We start from the raw sequence: 26,060 nt of genomic DNA, 5'->3' as shown, positions 1-26,060 counted from the left end.
ACCAGTTCCTCTCACCTTAGAAATTCCAGGCCTGATAATCTAATGTGTAAAAAATTGCCCACCACTCACATTGATCACTTCTGCACCATCTTGGGATGGTGGTTTTCACTTCAGCTGTACTTCTGGGTCATTTGAGGAACTTAAAAAAAAAATCCTTATTCTCTAAACCCTAACCCCACCTCCAGAGATTCTTATTTAATTTAGTCAGTCTGTGGTTGGGCATGGCTGTCCTCTTTTATGAATACAGCTAGTTTTAAAGTATAGCCAGGGTTGAAAATCACTATTATATGGAAAACTAGAGTATTCCACAAATAAAGTAGCATGTACATCTTATTATTCTAACTCCCCTAGGCTTTGTAAACATTGCTTTATAATTATATAAAATACAAAAGGAATGGAAAAATATAATGATGTCTCAATTAATGTGGATATCTGTAGTTATAATTAACACCATGGATTCATTATGGTCAGCTCTGAATGACCTCCCACATGACAGTGGTTATATGGATTCACTTTGTATTGTCATTGTATAAAATTCTAACATTTTATAATTCAGGTCCCAACAAAAATCTTAGGGAAAAAAAACCAGAATTTTTTTATGGTCATTTTAAACTATCATCTATAATTTTTCTGTTTTCCATATCACATTATTTTGGTGATTTCATGATGTTCTTACTTTCTAGAAGTATAACAACTGGCCTATATCAAATATACAGCACCTACAAATACCATTAAGAGTATATAAAGATTAGAATAATTAAGTTTCAGAGGGTTAAGTTAGAATAGTTTTCAAGGAGAGGCGTACAATTATGTTTTTCCTCCAAAACTTTTGCACACCAATCAGGCATTGTTCTATAGTGCCCATCTTTTCAAAATATAAGGGAGATGGGACAGTTTAGGTGTTCTGGCTAAGAATGCAATGGTCAATGGCCCTTTCCCATGAAGAAGGAATACTGAGTTACAATGACACAAGTACCTCATACTGCTCAATGACTCCCACTTATGTTTACTATTCAAGTAATAGAAGTGAGCAAGCATAAGCCTCATTCTTCCATAACATGAGCCCCTAAAATCCCATGGAAGATGGTCCAGTGTTATTTTGCATTGTGAAAGCTAATATCCACCTAACCATATACATTCCTTGAATATTCCTGTAGGAATAATTATCTACATCCATGGCCACCATGTCCTTTCATCAGAAACATCTTGAGATCTTGGGATCAGTAGCATGTAATAATTGAAAGAGAGGGAATAATGGCCCCCCTCATTCTGAGAAAACATATGGTGCCTCAGAATTAAATAGAAACTAATTTATAGATCCCATTTTTAATTATGTTCTTAGTAGACCCATAAATTGAAGTCAATGTTGCCTATGTTTTTACAATTATTTATCTTTTTTGGAATATAGTTAAGAACTTGACCTCAGGTATTTTGTTGACTTGTTTACTTCAGCATTTCAGTACTGTTGTTGCCTGTGCTGGGCTGGTCCAGTTGCTTGGAATTAATCTTCCATTAAGACCTTGAATGGAAACAGATAACCACACTGTGGATAATTAACAGTCCTCTTATAAGTGCATCCATAATAAAGTCCCCCAAACCATCAATAGTTATTACTAAGAATGGTGCTAGAATACTTACTGAAGAGCCAACATATAACCTTGGCATGGAAACCTGTTACGGGGATGTTAAGGTTTTTCAGAACATCAATGATAACATTGCTTTCTGTACTATGTGAAAAATATAAAAATACATTCCTTGTCAATAAAGAAAGAGATGAAACGTGGAAATATAAATGAGTATATTTATAGATGGGGTATATCCCTTAGATGAGGTAAATTGAACACTTTTCCCTCTTTTATTTTTATAGTTTTATGAGATATTAGTAAAGACAATGTCTCTCTAAAATGTGCATGCCATTCAGTATGATTAGTTCTTTCTAAATTGAGCACATTGGCAGGTGCACATCTTTTCTGGGCTCTGCTGGCATCTCATATTGGTTCAGCAAGAGTAATTCCGTTTTGGAATTACCTTTTTAACTTCTGGCCTGTCCTACATTGCAGTGATAAAGCATACTTTCTGCATGAAAGACCAGAGTAAGCATTCAACTTGGACTTTTAAAAATTCCACTCTTTGAGAATCTTCAGAGCTGATTTCTTTTGGTATCAATTGATGTCAGAGACTGTGATATGGGAATCATGATTACAGGCCTGATTCTGTTTATTATTCTATCAGTTCTTCAGAATGGTATAAGCAGACCGTTAAGATGTACAAAATGAAGCTCAAGTGTTAATTTTACCCATTATAGAAACATTTTAATTATAAAGAGAGAAATAAAAGTTAATTAATTGGAACTTCTCAGAAGTTTGTAACAAAGATTATTATTTTTTTAAATAAAAGAAATGAGGGAGGGAAAAGTGATGGCAAGGTTTTTGCTTCTCTCTGCCCATTCATGACAGGCCATGTTTATCTTTACAGCACTGTTCAACCTCATACCAGTGGGACTGCGCGTTGTTGCCATCCAGGGAGTGAAGACAGGGTTGTATATAGCCATGAATGGAGAAGGTTACCTCTACCCATCAGTAAGTAACATGCCAAAGATATTGGTTATTCATTCAATGTTTGCAAAATACCAGTAGCAGCAACAACAAAAATGAAAAGAATCTGTATCTATTGATTCTGCCATTTTTGCTTTAATATTTGATCTCTACTACGATGCTATATGGGCTGTTTATTCATTATTCATCAACATTTGATAATATCAGTATATCAAAGAGAAAAGTAATATTACTTCTTAAAGTTGTGCATTTGCATATTTTTAAAAAATGAACTAGTTTGTAGAAAATTGAGTAATTTCAAAAGAATTGATGTTAATATGTTTTTTATTTCTCTTTAGAAATGTACTTGTCTTAGAGAGTTTATAGTAGAAGATTATTTTGTAAAAAGAAGCAGAATAACATGAATTCTAAAAAAGAAAATTTAAAGAGTGTAGTTCTTTTAAAAATAGAAATTCAAGTTGTATTAATGTTTTACTGGGGAAAATACTTCTAATATAAAATGTATATTGTATTTAAATCTAAGCAAGTCTTCTTTGTTGTGTGTTAATGTGTACTAGAAGTTGAGTACCTTTTTAGCCATATGACATATTCTGGAATATTTACTATTTACAAATAATTCACACTCAGATGTGTTATATCTATATATTATAGTGTAGTTAGAAGTAATTTCTGCCACAGGACCAAGCAATAGGGACCTAGATGGAAGTATTTCTTTTCACTGTCCTCTGAGCAGAAATTGCCAGGTTAAATTCATGGTGCCTCAGAGAAAAATGCTCTTATCTGGGTTTGCATGTCATCTTCATATAATTTTTTAAAAACTCTGTTGTTGCTAAATATTACCATCAAAAAACTAAATGTAAACGTATATACAGACTCACACACACACACACACACACACGCGCGCAACTTAAGCAGAAATATTCTCTGGGGCATTTTCTGGAGCAAATCTGGGAAATCCTGTCAAATAAAATGAAATTGAGTTGCGGATTCCCTCTGCGGTGAGCTGGAAAATGTTCTTGTTATTCTGGAAGCTTCATCTGAGTCCCCTGAAGGGTGTTCCTGCACATAGACCTGGGCCCTACATTATGCAAATCGCATTCTGTTGCATAAGATGAATATTCAACATTCCGAGACCAAGATTCAGCTAGAATTCCCTGTCCCCCACTTTAGGAAAAATATGATTCAGACAAAGATTACTTTCTGGAGATGCTTTCATTCAGATACAACTCAATTTTATTGATTTGACATTTGTTCTGTTATTTTTGTTTCTTTCTTTTCCCGCAGGTAATCTTTGAGATGCCTAAAAATTATTAGCTGCAGCATCTGCCATAGCCTCTAGTTGTCTGTTCCTATTGAAGATTTTATTACATTGTTTGTTATGCTTTGATACATGTGTTGATATCAGGGGACATGTGAATGTTTATTTTATCTTTTTGCTACTGAGGGAGGTATTTTCTATTTTTTTGTGATGAGGTTGCACATGTATACCTTTTTTTTTTTTTTTTTTTTAAGGAAGGAAAATCATCTTGAGTGTGTGTCTTTGCCGAAAAATACAAGTACAGGTTATGTTTAGTGCAGTCAAAGGAGTACAATAGGAATAGAAGTGAGGAAGGCACTAATACCCAGTCTGTGAAGCCTGCAGCCCAGGAATCAGGTCTCATAAGCTAGCTATGGGTGACAGCATCTACCCCAGGATTTGTCTCAGTGACAGCTTCAGGATTATTATTGAATAATTATTCACTACTCTCACCTCCCTGGTTTTCCAGTTCCTGGGCATCTGATGCTCCCTTTTGGTGGCTTGGTTCTCTGATTTACAGATGTTGGCTTTCTTCTCTTCCCATCTTCCCATTTTGACTCTTTGCTTTGAATCCAGAATCTACTAAAAGGCACTCTATTTGCCCATCCCCTACCCTGAGAGATCCCCACTGCCTAGGCCAGGCCCTTACAATCTTCAGCTATCTTGTAGGAAAAGGACTTAGATACAAACCAAATGTGATTCCCAATCTTTACTAATACTCTATAGTTCAAGTGCTCTGTTTATTTCAATATAATGAAATGTGAACTACAAATATTTCAGTAAAAAGAATATATTTCTGTAGTCAATCATTTATTTCACAGTGAGTATCTGCTAAAATAATAATATAGCATAATACCATTTAACAATTGCCATACTATATAAATAATAAGTCTACTTATATAATAATAATAATGGCTAGTATTTATATAGTACATCTGCCCAACCCTGTTCCAAGCACTGCACAGTTTTACCTTATCTAATCCTATTAAGCAAACACTGTTAAAATGATCATATTGATATACAGAGAGTTCAAGAATAGGGGTGCCTGGGTGGCTCAGTCAGTTAAGCATCTGTCTTCAGCTCAAGTCATGGTCCCAGGGTACTAGGATCTAGCCCCTAGTTGGGGTCCCTGTTCAGTGGGGAACCTGTTTCTCCCTCTCCTCCTTGCTTGTGCTCTCCATTATCTCTGTCTCTCTCCCTCAAATAAATAAGTAAAATCTGGAAAAAAAAAAAAGAATCTGTTCAGTCTCCCAGGTAGTAAATAAAGAAGACAGGATGTGAGCATTATTAGTCTGACTCATTAGCTTACTGTTTCACTATACTACTTCCATGTGCCAGACATTTTTCATCATATGATCTGGCACCTATTCTAACAAGAAGGTATAAACGCATGATGATGTGATGAAAACCTTTAGGGAATTGTTACTTAGGGAACAAACTTCATTTCAATTATTAAAAAGTATAATTTGAGACATAATCCGTTTCCTTTGGAGATTCTCAAATTTAAAAAAAAATCGTAGAAAATTACATCTATCTGGAAAAAGTTTGATATTATTTACTGAATGTTTAAGATTCTGAAAATTTATTACATGTAACATTTGAAATTTAAATTTAAAAAACCATGCCAAACATGGTTAACTCAACTAAAAAGTTTTGAAGTAAGTTAGGTAGGTGTTATAAAAGGAAACCTTCAGTCGACCTCAGGTTTAAAGAAAAAAATAATAAAGATTAAAGTTTTGGAAATGAAGCAATCTGTTTTAAGCTTATACCCACTTTCAAAAGATCAACTTAATGTTTGCATGGTGTAAACTAGTGCCTATTAGAGAGCAATTTTCTTGAAGATCTGTAGGTTTAGAAGATAGGAAATAAAATGCTCAAATCTTTCAAAAATGAATTCTGTTGAGTGAAAAACACACTAGTATTTTGACTTGTGGTGCATATTTCTCTATTTGCAGTGAGGATAACTCTTATAAGCCCCTGCCATCCAAATAACGATATTCAATTTGTTAGATAATTTCACCTGGGGGGGCAAAAATGTATCTTGTCTGAAATGTAAATAGCCACATTTCTGATGCTGAAGGAACATGTTCCCCGTGCAGTCTTTCTTTGATATGACAATAGTCATTTCTTTTGTGGTCATAATGATCATAATATATTCCTTGAAGGTGTATATCAAGAGATCTAATGTCAGATATAAACAGTTTGCTCAAAGGTAGAACAAAGGCTACAAGGTCATAGAACAGAAACTGACAAGGAAATACTTATGTTAAAGAATTTGTTCAATATGATGTTTGGGAAAAGTGTATTTTGACTGATTATAAACTGTCTATTGAGCTGTGAGGAGCAGTCCGCTTTTTTTTCAAACAACCTGTGACATTGAAACACTAAGAAAATCCTTCATAGAGAGACATGGTTTGAATGTAAATTTGGAACACTGAAGAAAAACTTAGGATGAAAGGGAAAGGGTATTATTCATCATTTAGGCAGAGATAAAGATGAGTTGAAATCAGAATGTAGTTTTGATAGGAGAAAAGAAAAAGAAGAGGAGGGAAGAAGGAAAAGAGATTGATGGTGGGTAGAGCTCTGGGCTTTTCTGGATCACCTGGATCCCAGATCCAGCTAAGACCTGTGTTGTCATGCCCCAGTCTCTGCATCTCAAGTTTCTCATCTGTAAAATTAAAAAGTTTGCCTGGATGCTTAAAGTTAATTTGGGAGTTAAACTTCTAGTTTTAGTCTGATTGATTTTTCTGAATGATGAGGTATATGACATACATAAAATGTACAAAGATCCATTATTGCTGTCTTATAAAAGGCTGGCATTTATGAGAATATTATATCCCAAATGGTGCTGTAAATGTTTCTGTTACCCACATGCAGGCATCTGGGGCTGCAGTCAGCCCTGGTGTGCTCCCAAGATCAATATTTCATCTGATTTTCTTAACCCAGTGATACAGCAGAGAGAAAGACAATCCTTTTTCATGTAGGTTTTTTAAACGAATAAAAAAAGTACACTGCTACTGTGGTTTGTAAATATTTGGACTCAGAAGAATCACCTGGGAAGAGGAGGGAAAAGGTAGATTCCTTGGATCAGACTCCAGATATTTCAATTCAATAGATCTTGTGGGAGCCCCAGGAATCTATAGTTTAATAAGGATCTCCCTATTGCCCCTACCTGCCCACTGGTAGGTGAGTCAAAAGCTGATAGCCCAACAATCAGCAACCACACAGCAAGCATTATTGCAATGGCTAGTGGGAGAGATGATGGTAGCTTTAGACCAAGGTAGTAAGAGTAGGGTTGTTAGATAGACTACCTAGGCACAGAACCCAACACTGAGGCAAATAAAATACTTGGTTTTCCTAACTTCCTCTGCCCCAAAATTGGAATCTATGGAAATGTGAAGCAGTATCTGCACTCTTCTTCACTACTGCAGCAACCAGACTCTCAATACACAATGAACATGAGCCAGGAGGAGGGATGAAATGATCTTTAATTTAGGAAAACAAGGTAAATGCTGCATATTCTGGACAAAGCATGTTCAAGAACTTCAAAGTCTTACCTACTTTACATGCAGTAGTTTTCCTATATTGTACTCACATCTTTCAGAAATTTTTCATGAGCTTCTACAAAGGAGATTGTGCCTTCCCCCCTCTGTGCCAGTAAGCATCTTTTATGTGTCTTAATTTGTGTTGCTTCAGCTTCCCAAGGCCTCTCAGACAGGAAAGCCCCAGAGTCCCTGCCTCCTTTACCATCAGTCACATGCCTTCCTTTTGGGTTGATAGCTCTAACAAAATGGGATGGAACAATGCTATTTTCCTCTTGATATTGTTCGCCTGATCATTGCTCAAGTTTGTGGTTCAGAAGTGGAACCAACTTGTTTTTAACACAGTATGATGCCTAATTTCCTTCAAAATTTTCTACTCTTCCCTGAGAGTTACTTATATAAAGGAACACACAATCATTTATTTACCTGAATCTCTATCCTCATGGAGTGTTATGTGAGTCTTTTAGCCATCCTTGATACTCGTCCTATCTCCCAATAGCACTAGGGACATCCATTCTCAAGAAACTGCTCACCGTGTATCCTAGTGCTGCTTGGGTATCTGTCCATGCCTCCTGGCTTTTTTTTTTCTTTAGTTACTAGGTAGTCCATGGGGTTAATCAAGTCACCTGAACCACAGTGACCACCATTGGCCATTATTAACATCTGATGTTAAACCAAGTCTTCAGTAGCATCTGAAGACTGCTCACCTGGGGACCAGCCTTTCATACTCTGACCCCTGGGAGCAGGGAGGCAAAACTATAACCAATCATGAGTCTGAGTTCATCTGGTTACAGAGGTGCTCCTTTCAGAATGGACATTTTTCCACCTTTCATCCTTCAGTCCTGACTCTCTGAATGGGTCAGTTTCTTTATTTTAAAAAGTGTATTAAATTTGAGATGATTATTAATATCTGTTATTCTAATAATCTATAACTCTACATGCATTTTCTTTTGTACAAACAATATCTAACACCTTTTGAGACTATATATACATATATACAATTTGTATATACATATATTTGTGTGTGTTTCATTGGAATTATATATTGTGCTCTAATTATACACACACTTATTCACGTGATTATACCTTTGATCAGAGTGTTTTTATTTCTTTTTATGAAATGTTAAATAATAGTTCTTAAGTTTACACATATTTTAAAGCTTTACTTGCTCTGCTTAAAAAATATTTCTTTTTTCATTAAGTTTCCCTGTGGTTTCTCCCACATTATGACTCAGTTGGATATATCGCCCAACTTGAAAACGGCTATTATCCTTTCTTGGTATTTTGGCTAAGATAATTTATAGAAATGAGGAAGCAAGTATGGCACTTCAGTTAATTTCCCTCCAGTATTCATGTAATTCCTACGATGCTGAACACTGATGCACAGAATATAATTGATTATGACAAAGGCAAGGATGCTGTCATTCTACTTAGGGTTACTTGCCAGAAGGAAAAAACAATGGAGAAACAAATGCAAATGGTAGGTCGCATGTAACTAATTTTAAGTAGCCTTTTGGGCAAAAGAAAAATGTGAAACACTCCATGTTAGGTTGAGAGTAGGCAATAAAAAGGAATAAATGTATTTTTAGGCTATCCAAGTTTCAGCGCCACTTTATGCAGTACAAAGGCGGAGACTGGGATTCATGGGGAGAAGATACTGAAGCTTAAGAGGGAGAAGAAGGAAAAAGGAACATGGAAAGAAGATCACAAATAAGCAGTAGGGAGATTCATTAGGCAGCATTAGGGAAGAAGGAAAGATAAGAAAGAGAGAGGGATGGGAGGAGCAGATGGCAAAGGGAAAGAAAGAGGGGAGACACCTCAGAAGGAAAAGCAAGAGGGAAGGCCATGTCTTCAGCTCACTCCATCACCTTCCTGGGAACCCCCTGCCCCCAGCTGACTCCTGGCTCCAGCTTCCCCCTCTGGGATGGAGAAAACAAGACCCTCCCTCTTGCAGCCCAGTCTGGGCTTTCCAACCATACCCAAAATACCATCTCTGCTCCAACCCCATGACCATTTTCCCCTATTTCTCTTTCCCTTAGCCTCCTTTCCAGAATGCTGGCTGTGCCTGGTTAATGTTATTCTCTAAGCAAGGAAACAGTATGGCCAGATTTGGCTTCCAAAGGATTATACCCGTGATGGTGAGGATTAGTGGAAAGGCACTAATGACAGTGCGTCCATGCTGCAACAGGCCACGTGAGGGATGCTAAGTACATACAATAGGAAAATATTCAGCCTTAAGAAGGATGATTCTGTCATTTGCAGCAACATAGGTGGACCTAGAGGATGGTATAGTAAGTAAAATAAGTCAGACACATAAAAAACCTGCGTGATCTTACTTGTGGAATCTAAACAAATCAAATACATAGAAGCAGAGACTTGAATAGTGTTCACCACAGCCAGGGAGGTAGGGGAAATGGGCAGGGGGGAGAGAAAGAGAGAGACACCCAAATAGGGCTTGCAAACTTACAAACATTTGTTTTGTTTGGACTGCATAAGTGCACACACGTGTGCTCTCTGTGATCTGATGGCACATGCGCTCTACAGGCTACATTTTAACCATAATGACAACCTCTCCTGAATTTTTTAAAGGAAGATAATGCACATCTTAACTTTGTTTCTGGGTCTGGAGACAATGGTATTGGTAGCACCTGATTTTAAGGGACTGGAAAGGATGGGAGATAGTGAAGTGTTTCTGAGGAGATGTAGAAAGAAGTCCATGGTGGTCTGGGTACAGAGGTGACAGAGTCAGAGCTGGCTCTGGAAGGACTGACTCAGAACCTGGTGGTCTGTGGTGCTTCTTACTGAGAAAACAAAACCCAGAAGGAGGCATGGGTGGAGGAACCTGCCACATTGAGTTTGGGACGTGCTCAGTTTACCTCCACAATATCCAGGTGGGTTATAATCCCACTGGACCACTACTGGATGATAACAAAGCTTCTTTACCCTGAAAGAGCCATGTCTAGGGGCTATCTTAAGAATGATGTGCAGATAAAGAATTGCTCTGTGATGGATGGTGAGTATTTTCCTTTTCTTCCTGAATGTAAGACAAATGATGAAGAAATTGTGGGGAGTCTGCTTCAGCATAAGTGAATTTAGATATTAGAAAGAACTTTATAAAATAACATGACTACTTGAGGAAGCTTTCTCATGTATTTTCCTTAATTCCTAAGTATAAAGAACCAGTAGAGGCAATTTGGGATACTGGGTAATAAAAGCAGACTAGCCAAGTTAAATTTGTAGTTTGTGTAAAAATGATGCTAATGATATGGGAAGGGACTATCAGTTCTTCAGATATTCTCATAGTGGTTCACAAACCTCAACATACATAAGACTTTTTCAGATAGCAGTGTAAATAACCAGATCCCAGGACATTAGCCTGAAAGATTCCAATTCAGTGAATCCAAATGTCTCAAGAATCAGAATTTTGAATATGCATCCCAGGCATTTCCAGTGCAGGTGCCTGAAGAAGCGCATTTTGATAAACATGGGTCTACATCACTGTCTCCAGACCCAGACATTGAGATTAAATGATTTTATATTTACCACTGTTGTTGATGATGATTACAAATTCACGGTCCAGGTCAGGCCCTTGCAGTAAGCAGAATGACCTGGTCATAAGGAATGCTAACCTTTCCTGTTGACCAGGTGAGCCAGCCTGTCAGCAAACATAGAGGAAAGCCTTGTCTGTGATTGCTCTGCTCAGTCTGGGAAAGAATAGGACAAGAGATGTGTCCCTGAACTTCAAGATGATGTGTGAAGAGACAGGAATTTTGCTTAGAATCAACAAAAAAGAAACAAAATAAGACATTGGATTTCAAACCAAGAGCACAGTTCTGAAAAGGAAAAGGGGTCTCCACTATGTAAAGGTCAGGGGAGAAATTGGCCTGAGACAGTTGACTGGGGGGCCATGGGGCACCTGCTGAGTTAAAGGGCTCAGGCCATCAGCATCCTGTCAGAGCAGGTTTCTAAGAACACTGCTTGTTCTTGTGCTTGGCCCACCTTTGAGTTCCTTTCCCAGGCCCTGTATAGAGAAAGGGCTGATCCTACATGGATCCATCATTATACAGATTCCTTAACTACACAAAGCCTGCAATACCTACCTTACAAAAAATAAACTTGTATGTCCAATAACAAAAGGGTCTGCAAGAAATATATGGAAACTACTTCTACTCAATATAATTACTCAATGCTTCAATGTAGGCTAAAGGGTCACATACTTGGTGGGGATGTCTATAGTCACGATTTTATTTATTCACTCCGTCAAGAAAGACTCTTATATGCCTTCCACTGACAGCTAATGTACTATATGTACTAGGGCTTCAAAGATAAGTGAAAAATTCCTGATTTAAAAACAACAAAGGATCCTGAGCACCCAATGGATAGGACATACATCTTGACTCGATGAATTCTAAGGCTCCTATCTTGACTCAGAACCTATGATTCCCTGATTGTACATTTTCTATCAGTCCTTCATTAGTCATGGATATGTAGGAAGTCTTAATGTGTAGTTCCTGATTGATTATGGTTAAGGCAGAATAAATGTCACCAGCAAATTTTACTAATTTATTCCTCAAGTGCCCTTCTATTCATGATATTTATTATGCATGACACTTATCTTTTTCCCCACTGGAAAACATGAAGCATCAGCAAAGAATATAGGAGTCTGTTTATTTCTGAAGTTAGAATTGCAGAAAAGCACTATTTACACATTCCTTTCCTGAACGAGCTTGATAAACCCACAGAGACAGAACTTAGATATGCAATGTCTGCATTCTAACATGGTTATATTTGCATTAATGAAGTGAGTGGTAATGTCTTCACCTTATGAGGGAAGCTTGGAGCAAAAAAACTAAAGCCTGATTTCTGGTAAATGCTGCTACCATTTAAACTTGAACTTTTTTTTTTAAGATTTTACTTATTTATTTGACAGAGAGAGAGAGAGAGAGAGCAGAAGCAGGGGGAGGGGCAAAGGGAGAGGAAGAAGCAGACTCCCGATGAGCAGGGAGCCTGGCTAGATCACAGAACCCTAGGATCATGACCTGAGCAAAAGGCAGATTCTTAACCAGCTGAGCCACCCAAGTGCCCCTAAACTTGAACATTTTAAAGCAAGCACATGCATAAAGAGAATTAGAGAAAGGATTTTATTATTTCAGTATGTTCATGAAATGACATCAAGTACTTGGTTTTTTATTTCCTTTTAGTGTCAAAGAAAAAAATACCATTGCAGTTTGCCATTTTATTCTGATTTTTCTCCAGGGTGAAAACTATGAAATACTATAAAGAGTAACAAAAGGTTTGATTGAAGTGTTTCAATTTTTTAAAATCCCATATTCATAGAGTGCAAATAATTGGTAATACATAATGGAAGAAATTTTTGCAGAGAAAACTTTAAAGACTACCTGAGAAATGATAAACAGTATCTACTTAAAATGATAAACAATATTTGAAAATGAACTCTCTTTTTTCATTTTCTATATAATGAAAAAAAAGACAAACAAAACCCCCTATATAAATGCCAAGGCCCATATTCCATACAGTGGATAGCAAATCAGCTCTAACAGTAAAACAACAGTTAATAGCTAATAAAGTTGAGGGCAAAACTCTGCTTTTTGAAAAATTGTTTGCATATGTGGGAAGCTCATGATTGAAATTGTTACACATTATCCACCCAAGTTGAGTTGTTGGGTTTTCTTTCTGATTATTTTACTTTATAAGGATTCTTCTTACTTCTGGCATGTGAGCTACCTGCCTGAGACTCTCAGAATTCTGAGATTTCATGAACCACCAAGTTCATGGTGGGCTTGGGATAGGAATTTCTCTCAGTTTGGGGTGCCTGGGTGGCTCAGCTGGTTAAGCATCTGCCTTCTGTTTAAGTCATGATCCCAGGGTCCTGGGATCAATCCCTGCTGAGCAGGGAGCCTGTTTCTCCTTCCTCTGCTGCTCCTCCTGCTTGTACTCTCTCTCTGAGTCAACTAAATAAATACAATCTCTTTTTTAAAAAGGAGTTTCTCTCAGTTTCCTCAGTGCAGTTTATATCTCATTTTTAGTCACTTGGGACTAAAACAAAAGATAATTTATGAAATAATTTATAGCAATATGAAAAACTATACTTTTATTTTTTCCTGAGAAAGAACTAAAATCACTTTTTTTAAACCAAACTGGCTGTTGTTCTTCTCCATATGTTATATACTAATAACTGACAAAATCATTCCTTTGGTGATCATTTTCCTTGTTACCTCTTCTTTACATTCTCTGTTTCCACTAGTTTTATTTATTTTTCAATTTTTTTTGGAGTTTAATCTTTTTTAAACTTTTTATTTAAATTCAAAGTAGTTCCCATATAGTGTATTATTAGTTTCAGATGTAGAGTTAAGTAATTCATCAGTTGCAAAGAACACCAGTGCTCATTACATCATGTGCCCTCCTTAATGCCCATCACCCAGTTACCCCATCTCCCCCTCACCTACTCTCCAGCAACCCTCAGTTTGTTCCTTAGAGTTAAGAGTCTCTTGTGGTTTGTCTCCCTCTTTGTTTTTATCTTATTTTATCTTTTCTTCCCTTCCTCTATGTTTACCTGTTTTATTTCTTGTTTCCCCTAGTTTTAGAATTATAGTATTATCAAAAGAATGATGATCAGTTATTTGACTGAAAATATTGGCCACGTTTCCATTTTGATATTACCTGTCAACCAATATTGATGCAACACATTCCTGAATCAAGAGAAATATGGTGAAAAAGGCAGAAACAACCCCTGGCCTCATGGAACTTACAGTTTCTAAGATGTGAGTTCCATGTACAGTGCATTTTCACTTTGAAAGATTTCCTTGGATTCTGGAAGTGTGTTTTGTGCCCTGAGCTACTTCGGGTTTCACTGAATATTGGCTATTTGTCTTAAGGTAATGTATTCAGTTTGGAAGGCTAGTTTACGGAAAGGTACATAATACATTTCCAAGCAAGGACTTAGTAGATCTCTTAAAAGTTTTATTTGCAGTTAGGTATTGGTTTTAAGGTATTATGACTATATGAAGTGAAGAGAGATAAATCACTTTTAATAGGCATGTCCCAACCCATGCAAAAGCATCATAATTGGTTGCTATTTGCTGTCCCAATAGAGGCAGAGACTGAATGGGAACAAGATATTTTTGGAATTGCTACATCTCTAACAAGGTGGAAATATTTTATTTGGTCCATAATCCTAGACCTAGGCCACCGTTTAGCAGAAATGGTTATGTGAGCAAGCAGGGAACATTCTACTTTCCTTTTAAGCTGGTACAACTAGTGCCTAAAAGCACTAACCTGACAAATGATGAGTATTGATTTATGTCATGGGAGGAGCTTCTACTCATGTTATTTAATGAATTAACTGTGAATCCGCTTCACCAAGGCATAAGGACAAGCATTAATTGTCAATGACTCCCTGTTAATTTAACTTCTCCAATTAACGCGTCTATCTTTCAACTATGAACCCTTTATAACTTTGTTTCTACTATCTAAACCTTAGACTCAGTGCATGAGATCCTTGTCATTGCAAATTATTTTCTATGGTGAGCAATACTCTGTTATGGTTCAGGAGTTTTGGTTTCCTGGGCTGTTAGACACAGCTTTGAAAAAGATCAATATTGGGGATGCCTGGGTGGCTCACTGGTTAAGCATCTACCTTTGGTAGATGATCCTGGAGTCCCAGGATCGAGTCCCACATTGGGCTCCCTGCACGGAGCCTGCTTCTCTCTCTGCCTGTCTCTGCCTCTCTCTCTCTCTCTCTGTTTCTCATGAATAAATAAATAAAATCTTAAAAAAAAGAAAAAGATCAATATCTTTCTTGCTTGTGGGTAATAAAGAGTAAAATTATAACATAAAGATAATTACTTTGAGAATTGCCTATTGTGGTATGAGAAACAATGGTTTTTATTAGCAGGGACATTATTTAATGTTCTGTTAAATTTGCCCTAATTTTGCTCACAATGCAAAGATACAAATTCATTTACAAGTACCTCCTCTATGTTCAAGACTTATTACTCATTATTTTTGCTATTGTGTTAAATGGTAAAATGATGGTGAAAAAGTCATATAACTTTGGAAGAAATCATGACATCTACTGCGTTATTATTTAAATATTGTGATGTAACATTTTGCTTTTTATCCTGTAATTATAAATTAATGTTATCAAAAGAAGCCACGGAAAATTGTTTTTGTATCAAGAATTTGCAATTTGGATAAATTCAACTACCATTTAAAGGTGGCCAGGATGCCTAACTCCTACATTATTTTTATTCTAAGACCAGTCAGAATTCTATATTACTAGAAATTGATAACAGAAGAATCAACTTTCAAACTGTTCAGAAGTTCTCTAGACAGCTTTTAGTTGGAGCGAGGTAAGAGGCATTCTCCTAATGTCCATGGAGAAATAAACTCTAATGTGAAATATCATATTAAAATAAAGGAGGAAGAGATTGGTCCACAGGTGCCATGCTGTTTTTCTAATGCAGTATGAGGCTTTTGAAAGACTTTTATAGACTAAGCAAAGCCAAGTATATACCCAGAAGAATTGGCAGTGAACCTTTATTTAATTTAAAATTATATTACATGAGAAGACTCACACATTGAAATGGGAAGAATGACCTTGGGCAATAGTTCTTCTGTGTTTAAAAAAAAATCAAATAACACCTTGTAGGAACTTAAATGCAGACAAAGTTCTTATTTTTTATGTATCATTCATAGAGAAACAATAACCAAAAAGAAAGAGAGAAAGAAAGGTAGAAAGAAACCATGTCAGTAATATGTGATCATTTAAAAAGCACATGGTATTTAGTCAGACTTTAGTTTTCTGAGCCACAAAATCCAGTCCTGACTTTATTTTATTCCTGATGGTCAGTCTTTGGGACCAATTGGAAATTCCTTAGACTCGTTATATCATGAACTGCCAGGACCAAAATATCATGTTATTTAAAAATTTTTATGAATAACAACTTCATTATATTTTACATTTCTAATATGACTGTGGAAAACTATGAAGTGCGGCATGCTGTAGCAGTTAATTTCAATTATCTAATATTCCAATCATTTTATTAACAAGAGACTTGCCCAAGGGTCTGCTGAAACACTGCATATCTGGCAAATGACTATTTATTTTATAATAATAATTAAATTATTTATTTAATTGTGTGTACTAATCCATCCAGTAGTAGCATGATAAAACTACCTTAACCATTCTGTTCAATACTTATTTGTATTTTCTACTGATGTAAGTGTTCTACCTAGAAGCAATTGGTGCTTTAAAATAACTTTTTGCTCTGGAAGAGTGGTAGTTTGCAATATTGGCTACTTGTGATTTACATTTGAGAAGGTGGTGGTGAGAATAGAAATACAATAGGGGAAGAAACATAATGCCCAAGTTCACAAATGTAGAGAATGGGAAGGTCAGAGTCATTTTAATGTATTAATTAATTATCCTTATGAATTCCACTTTAAAGTGAGTTTGTTAAGGGTAATTCAGTAACTGAAGGGGTGAATGCAGAGAACCTGACTATGTAACCACTGGGAAAAAGTAGAATTATTTTACCATGTGCTCTGTGTGGTGTACCAGCAAGACATACTTTTTCCCACCCAAAGAAAATGGCACACACATAGAAATTCATATTCTACTATATACACACTTATTTTTCTCTTCATTATCACTTAGATATTTTTCTGCATACTTATTTGTGAAGTACCATGAAAATCCACCTTTAGGGAGATTGTGTAGGATCTTCTGATATTTTTAATTCTTCAAAGGAAAATACCTTCTATAATGCATTTCTTAGATGGACAACAGAGTGGGATTGATAGGTGGACAGGTATAGTGGGAGGAGAAAAGACCCAACTCAGAAGACTAAATGAAAACTGGCAATGCCACAAGCACTAATTTAAGCATTTAGGACATTCTGAGTGACCTTGAGATTTCCGAATGACTTTTTATAGCACACGGATGACATTTAAAATGCTTTCCTAGGAATAGATGAAACAATTATGTTTCCTTTAATCTTCTGATATTGTGATTATGTTCTGGCAGAATGATGGCAATTAATTACATTAGGTCAGCGAACATCGCCATGCCTATCACATACATATTAATAACAAGTCAGAATTCCCCAGCTGTGCGGTTGGCCTGGTGGGCACAGTGCCAGTAGCAGTAATCTCTCTGACACTTCTGCCATGAAGCAAGCCTAGTGTTGAAAAACTAGGGTAGCAGGAAATGAGGGCATGCTATTTCTCCTCTCTGGTCTATCCCGGGATCCGCCTCACAAAATTTTAGGAAGACTAAAATTATGATAATTGCAAAGGGAATTTCTATTTCTCCATGGGTGTATACACATATTTGGTATAATCCCCAATAGAGTAAAGGTGATATTCAAATATGCAGTCCTTCAAATTAGTGCTCACACAAGTTTGAATACTTGTAAGAGAGCTGCAGATGTGATGGTTTTCTACATTTTTCTAAGTTTCATAAAATGTAATGAGTTTTCAGAAGAAATGAAATAGCCTTTCTTGTGTAGTATTCCAGTTATTAAACCTAAGCTCATAAGAAAGAAATTCTGGAAATTTAATGTAAAAAATCTTTATTTTTTCTTTTTTCTCTCTCTTTCTTTTTTTCTCTCTCTTTCTTTTTTCTTTCTTTCTTTCTTTCTTTCTTTCTTTCTTTCTTTCTTTCTTTCCTTTCTTTCTTCTTTCTTTCTTTCATACACTTTACAACTCCGTTCACTTCATTGGTAGACCTGAGGGTTTCTTTATCTCGTGCCTGCAACTGTTATTACTACCTTGCTGTTAGTATCAAATGGCTTTCACTCTGTCACTGAAATGACCTAGAAACAGTCTTGTGAAAGTATATCCCATAAAATAACATTTTAATGCCATACATTTTTGTCCTGAAACTAGATAAAAATGTCAATATAGTATAAGTAAGTGTATAATAAAGCTAAAAGTCTGTGCATGATTCTAAGGGGAACTTGTTACTACTTTTGTTAATATATTGACTTGAAAACTAATTAAATTAATTCATTGTGTGGTTTTTAAGATTTTGAAGATAGGGTATTACTTCATATTGATAATGACTTCAGTACAAATTTATTTCAAATGGTGATAATATGTATCTTATGTCATACCCTTAAGATGCCATTTTATCACCTCATTTGGAGATGACCAACTTATCCCGGAAAGATAAATGTATTTTTTATCACACTGATATTTTGAAAATATAATTTATTTAATTGTGATACATCTCTGGGTCTCCCTAAGAGTGATCATCTATTAAAAAGTTTACCATATTTCTATCTGTATTTGCATAAGAGAAATAATGATGTTGCAAAGAATATACTAGTATTCAAGTTGCTGGTGTATATGAATTATGAGGAAAGTATTTTATCCATATTTAGCTGTGTTGTTGGTTTCAATATATTTCCCATGTAACACTTGTAATCCTGCCATAATGAAGGAGTGTATAATTACTTTCAGCCTATTTAATGTATACAAAACAATCAGGATGATTGAAATGTTAGTTTTCTTTGTAAAAGATGCTGGAAAATATTAAGGGGGAAAACACCTACTTAGTTTAGCTAAACTCCCTAAAAGTTTAAAGGGAGTAGGCACCCAGATAATAATATTTCGATCCAGTTCCATTTTCCTTCCTGCCAAAGCCCTTTATGAGGTTAGTACTTATCATGCACTTAACCCATGTGCAAATTTTTACTTATAATTTTTATTAGTGATGCTTCAATTTCAGATACATGGTCAGGATGATCATGATAAGTGCAGGAAAAATAAAGCGCCACTTCAGATTGTGTAGTTTTATATCATTCTTCTTGGAAGGTATAGTTTATTTCTAGTATTCTTTTTTTGGACTTCTACCTCTCTCTTAGGTATCGTGATAGCACTGCTAGTGAATTGTATACACTTGGCAAGTTAATTAGACACAACTCTGATTGGATAAAGACACTGTCCATGGAATTTCAGGCGAGCAGCACAGAGCAGTGTGAGAAAATGTTGGAATTACATACATAGTTGCATGGTGACCAGATTGTTGGCACATTGACCAGAAGCATTCACTAGTCACACTGTTATAATTATATACATGCACTCAGGATTCTGTCCCAGGAATACAAAGCTTTCTGCCCACCTACACTGTGAAATCTTCCCTGATCATTGCCCCTACCCTCATCACATCTCACAAGAAGGATTGATTTTTCTTTCTTCTTTAAACACCCACAATATGTTACTCATACCTCATCAATAGCTCTGATGCCATTCTTCCTTTGCTTATAGACATTTGTTTATAAGCTTCACATTCTTCCTTGTTACCCATTTCCATAATCACCTCTTTTTCTCATCCTTGATTTCTCTCTCCCTCAGCGTGCCTGCACTGTGATTTCTCTGTCTTCCTGTCTGTACGTGGTGACCTTCACCACTACCCTCATGTCATAATTAGTTTCTGACCTGGATACTTTCAAGTTGATCATTAGCCTTTACATGTATCTTTATAAATGGCCACTGTAGGAGTCTATTCTCTTCCACGCCAGCAGCAATTCTCCCTCTCCAGCTCTTATAATTCCTAGAATGGCTTCCCAAGTTTTTCTATCACATTAGAGTCGTTATTTGTTGTTTTGCAAGTTGTGTGCACATACAGATTTATTCAGTAAACATTCAAAGCCTTAGATTAAAAATGCTTCCCACATGCAACAGGCCATGAAAGCTGTTGAAAGATGACTATTGAAAAATGTGTCACATTTCTAAATTTTGGCCAACATTAAATTTTTAAAGACACTTTGCTTTCACAAATTAAGGTTGTGTTAGCTACAAGGGCTATAGTGACTTTCCATATCCCATACATTTAAAAATATCACTAAACTCTAAAATATCATATTTGCTATTGCATAAGGATTTTCTTTGTAAGCATACTATGATTTTCTGACCATTTTCTGTATTGCTGTCCTCACATGGCATTTACAAAGTCCTAGCAGATGTGTGGTGACAGGTACCTCATAGGACAAGTACTTGCTGGCTGGGAGTTCATATTTTAAGGATATCATGGGATTTGCCACTATTCTACTAAATACAGAGAAAACTAACCCGAATGAAGGATTCTATGGATCTAAATCCATTCCTGTTAATTTCGACCATTAACAGGAAGCATTGATCTTCTGACACATACAGTACAATCTTTCAGATTTCCAACATCGTAACTCCGTGCTCTGAATTAGTTGTTTTGGACTTGCCAGGGTGTGTTCAAGAATACATGTGCCCTTCTGTGGAATATCTCCCAAACAGATAGCAGTACATGATTTAGGGAAATTATATTCTTCCAACAACAGAAGTCAATAAGAATGCATATTAAGAATGCATATTAAGCAGTGTTGCATTTTATCACTGAATGTTTCGCAATTACAAAAGGGAGACTCACAAAGGTACTGCATATGCTAAGTCTAGGGTACCATACATTTTAAAATGGGCAATTCTGTTCTGCTATGGGGTAAAGATTAAAAAAACAAAAGCAACTCCACCATATGGTAAGAGAACTGTGAAATGTGAGGAATAAAAAGGCCTAGAGCCTGTAAATATGTGGCTGCAATAATAAATGGGCTTTAAATGTAAGTCCTTTATTCACTAGGGTTCCAAAGCAAAAAAGTTTCTATAGAAGGGAATGTTCTCATGCATATTATTCAAGCCAGTTTCAAGGAATGATGTTTTTTTAGTGAGGATGAGAATGCAGAGAACACTGTTTTGGGATAGTAAGTCTATGTAGGAGTGACATAATGTCAAAATCACTGATGACACTAGCCTTTCTATGTATCTGGCCTTCCTAGCTCTAGCAAATGCCCATAATTGTCAGCAATGAAAGGATCTTCTTTCCATCACTTATTTATCATGGTTTTAAGAATATCTTATTTAATGGCTTTAATTTGTGTCCTGATATGTGTGGTAGTAGCTAGACTTAGCAAACATACAGTAGTGCTTTCATAGTTAAAATGGCCATGCCTCTGAAACTCACTGTTCCTTTACACTCATTTGATTTAAATTATTTTCTTACCTTGTCCAAGGCAAGCTTATACAAGAGGACACTATAAGTTAATTTTCTAAGTCTCATATTAAGGTCCTTCTTTTCTCATAATTTTAAAATTATGTTGATAACTGATATTATTTGTTTCATTTTTATGTCCCATGCTTTTATTGTAAGTCTCATGGAGTTTGAAAGGGCTCCTTCTTACATAAATTTACTCTCTCAATACTTCCCACTCTTGACCCCTCCCCAAGCTGCCACTCATTCACTCTTCAGAAAAACTTCCATTCATTGGTCACCAACTGGGGCAAAGGGCCCCTTCCTTCAATTTGCTGAAGCCTGTTCAGTCATTATTTCTTCCTTATTCTCTTATATCTAGATGTGCAATCCCTTCATTCCTTGTCATATTTTATCATAAGGATTTGTTTACCATGCCATCTCCTCCTATAACTAGACTTGCACGACTCAAGTATGTATTATTCAACTTTGTGAGTAGTACCACGTTATATATAACTTAAGCAAAGACTGCCATCCATGCGGACCTAGAATCCTAACAAGTGGTGTGGGAACTGCTGTGGTGCCCAGACTGAGTGTAGACAGGAGATGTTGGCCTGCTTTCCTTCTGTTGGATTCAGCTCAGTGAACACTCATATTGCAAGTATCTGTCCAGTGCCTCTAATTCACTCTATTATATATGCAACAATGGGAAACTTTAATATACATTGGCTCCTAAATGCAAGCCTCCCACGGCACACTGAGGAGGGCGGCAGAGTGACTGGTTTACATGCTGGAGGAAAACTGCCTTGACTGAATATATCAAGATTCTGTGTTAATCTCCAAAGTTGTTATAGCCTTAAGAAGTGCTTAAGAATAATTTTGATTAAATTTAATTTCTGCCTTACTTGCCAATTTTTAAACTTTATCACCCCTAGATTTAACTCTGTTGTGCACCCAGCATATGACAGATGTAGAATACATATCTGTTACTGGAGGCCTTAGTGATGGTTGTGTGTCCATGTTGAAGAATAGTAATTAGGATATCCATTTGTCTTGGTCTAACCAGGACAGTTCTGTTGCACACAAGTTGTTTCAGTATAAACATTAATAATGCCCTCTTTCATTCTTAAAGGTGTCCCAGTGTAGAGGGTGTTACCCTCACTATAATTATATTGAAATTATTTCTGTAATTAATTTGAGTACTGGCATGCATGATGTGGTAGGAATAAACAATGTTTCCATTCAAAGATGTGGTAAGACTTGCCAGGGATGTTCATTGCACTTCAAGCCACACTGGTCAAGATCTGCCTAATTGACCTCTGCCTTTTCCCTCTTGTCAGCTCCCTCCTTTTCCTTACATGGTGGAGAGAGGAACACCATTATATTTCATGTTGAGATAACACTCCTTTACAGCACTTTTATTTCCACTTTAAACACTTTAGACATCTCCTACCCAGTCATCCAGCAGCACTTACCCTTTGGCCTCCAGAATGGGTTCTGACATTTGTTCACCCATCCTCAATTCTGGGTCTGAATCTGACCTATTGAGCCTATCAGTATTCTTTCCCTGTGGAGTTCAGTGTCCAGCAAAATCTTTATTGCTACATTTGCCATTTGTAAAACTAATATTTTACAGGTAATAGCATTGACAAGTGAAGCTTAACCTTATAAAAGAATTCCTTTTAAAAGAATAGGTAATAATGTGCTGATAAGAAGGGAGGCAACGTCCCAGATATGTTATTAAGATGGAGTATATATAGAGCGAAGACATAAAGAGGAGAAGAGGACTGCAGAAGGATCACACAGGCCCATCTGCTGAGGGCAGAGAGGAACATTGGAAGGAGGAGGGGGAAATTTGGCATCCTGTAGAACTTCCTTGCTTGTTTTTTGCATTTGCATCTGACGTTCCTCAGGAGTGTTAGATATAAACCTAAAACTACATCAAGTGAGCAACAAACTCTATAGCTGAGTCGCCATAAACACATCATAATATTATGAAAGAAAACCTGAAATATTTAAATATTAATATATATTTAATTATATGCATACTTGGTTGTATCCTGCCTAGTAATCAAGTGGTTCACATAAAAGGCTATAGTGAGAATTATTTTCGCTATAATGCAAAAAAAGTACAATTTCTGGAGCCTGTTGTAAGAGGGGCAGAAGAGGTCTGGAAGAAGCAGAAATTCTTGCATTTGGGATTCAGGGGCACTCAGATGATCAAATATTCACTGGACCAAAAGAAGGTCTGAGGTATGATTCAGAGAATTGGCAGAAATGAAAGTTTGTGTGTCCTACAGGAAGAGGAGTCGTGAGAAACTGGCTACCCTACAACTGCTATAGAGTTACCATTGATTTCCCAGCTACTAAGTCTAGGAACACTACTTACCATTCCAGTGGTCAATTAATACTGACCCCTGCTTTCCCTCTCTGGACACTTATCTTTCTACTAGTCTCAGATTTCATGGCTTCATGGGAAGATGCTCTATTTATTTGAGCTTAACATGATGGGATTTTGTATTTTGTATGCTTAAAAGTAAATAGTATATATGTTTAATAGTACATTATACTACAAAACAAATCTATTGGTTACAAATTCTAGTTTGAAATGGGCCAATTTATAATCTCTCTGGCTTGGAAAGCAGTTTAAATTCTGAAAAAAAATCCACACAGACCTTTAATTTCTTGAAACTAGTATGAGTAAATGAGATAATCTTATTCATTATCATTAGTGGCCTACTAGGGTATTTCCTGGTAAACCATTATCCCCATAGACCATGTTCACATTGTATTCTGAGTGGGTGACATCATGCAAAGGGACAAAACAATAAGCAATATAAATGTTCTTTTGTTATTAGTCCTTATTTTATATACCATATAAAACTATTTTTGTTTTGTTTTAAATCAAAGGATAGTTATTGCTAGTGTCATAGATACCAAATTCCAATGAGATGCATTATGTCCATATTGGAAAATATAGTTAATTCATTATATTTAACCAGGAGGACTTTTCTGTTTGAGCCCCACACTTAAAGTATAAACTCCTAGGGCGCCTGGGTGGCTCATTCAGTTAAGCGTCTGCCTTCAGCTCAGGTCATGGTCCAGGGGTCCTGGGATGTAGTCCAGCATTGGGCTCCCTTCTCTGCAGAGATATCTGCTTCTCCCTCTCCCTCTCTCTCCCCCCTCCTTCAAGCTCTCTCACTCACACTCTCTTTCAAATAAGTAAATAAAATATTTTTTTAAAAGAAAGTATAAACTCATTATTACAAGGAGATCCAGATGATAATTGCCCTGATAATATCTTTGTATCAGTTCATCTTTTATCTAGAGATCAAAAATTTTAAACTACTAAACTATGGTTAGTATATTTATTAAAGCATAAAAGCACACATTCTTGACTATCTCTGGATGTAGATAGATTTGAATAATTAAGGTTACAATAACAGAAATGTATAAGACATTTCAGAAAAAAATGCTCAGTTTTATGTGTGTAATTACCTATGTATTTAGCTATTTGGTTGTTACACATGTACAAAACACTGCATTTGCTACTTTGCATGAAATATATTTAAATATAGGTGACAAATTATTTCGCTTTGACTTACGATTCTTTCAACATTACTTCGATAATATCCATCTGTGCATCTTCTATCAGTTTATAAATGTGCATCTTTATTTACATCATGGACCCTGTCACCTTACTAGAGAATGCATTATATTAGTGGGTAGGTATTATTGCACATCACTGAACAGACATTCATAAATAATTTTACATTGTGATAGAAATTAAATAATTAAGATACATTGTTTTTTTTAAGATTTTATTTATTTATTCATGAGAGACACAGAAAGAGAGAGAGAAAGGCAGAAACACAGGCAGAGGGAGAAGCAGGCTCTAAGCAAGAAGCCTGATGTGGATGGAACTCGATCCCAAACCCTGGGATCACATCTTGAGCCAAAGGCAGACACTCAACCATTGAGCCACCCAGGCGTCCCTTAAGATACCTCTTTTAAGTAATTGAGAAATAAGGAAAAGTTGTCTTCACCTACAAATATAAGGTATTAGGAATTGCTTCTCTATATGTGTTTTAAAATACATATATAAAATGATCACATTAATTTTTGTGAATTGAAGAATTAACTAGAGGAACTGAAAATTATCCCCCAATTTAAAACCAATTTAGAATCTTTTTAAAATAGACAATATTTCTTCTATAAATGCAGATTTACAATAGCAGGTATCCATTTTATATTGGCATTAATTGAACTGGTATTTACATTTCCGAACGTTTACTTCTCATTACCCAAGAAGATATTGAGGTGTAGGTTTTCCTTCAATAATGTCTTCATTGAATCACTAGTATTTATTAAACTATCAGTGTTAAGGGGACACAAAAACATATCAGCCATCATTCCTGAGTAGAATTGACTTCTCCCAGCTTTGTTTAGGAGAACAGGTTTTCATCTTATTTCTCTAGGTGAAAACATCCCTATAGTGAAGAAGGACTGCACATTTTCTTCATTTTGAGCCTATACACATGGAGTGGTATTCTAAATGATGTGTTATTTACGTAGCACTTTCTTTAATATTGCATGATCTATGATTCAGTTTAAACAGTAAAAGAGCCATTGGGAAGACACAG

The 26,060-nt window shown here is 36.1% G+C and overlaps 1 protein-coding gene across 9 annotated transcripts in view; it reads left to right on the top strand.

The window, feature by feature from the left end:
- FGF14 (fibroblast growth factor 14) overlaps window positions 1–26,060 on the top strand; it is a 604,690-nt gene that overhangs the window by 485,039 nt on the left and 93,591 nt on the right. For all 9 annotated transcript variants that reach the window (XM_035704628.2, XM_025441199.3, XM_035704627.2 and 6 more), the window contains one exon: window positions 2,476–2,579. In XM_035704628.2, coding sequence (XP_035560521.1) covers window positions 2,476–2,579 — 104 coding nt within the window. The remainder of the gene's footprint in view (window positions 1–2,475; window positions 2,580–26,060) is intronic.

This window comes from Canis lupus, chromosome 22 (assembly GCF_003254725.2).
Source record: "Canis lupus dingo isolate Sandy chromosome 22, ASM325472v2, whole genome shotgun sequence".
Taxonomy (NCBI): Eukaryota; Metazoa; Chordata; class Mammalia; order Carnivora; family Canidae; genus Canis; species Canis lupus.
The sequence above is the reverse complement of the archived record's forward strand: the minus strand, read 5'-3'. Positions and strand labels throughout refer to the sequence as shown.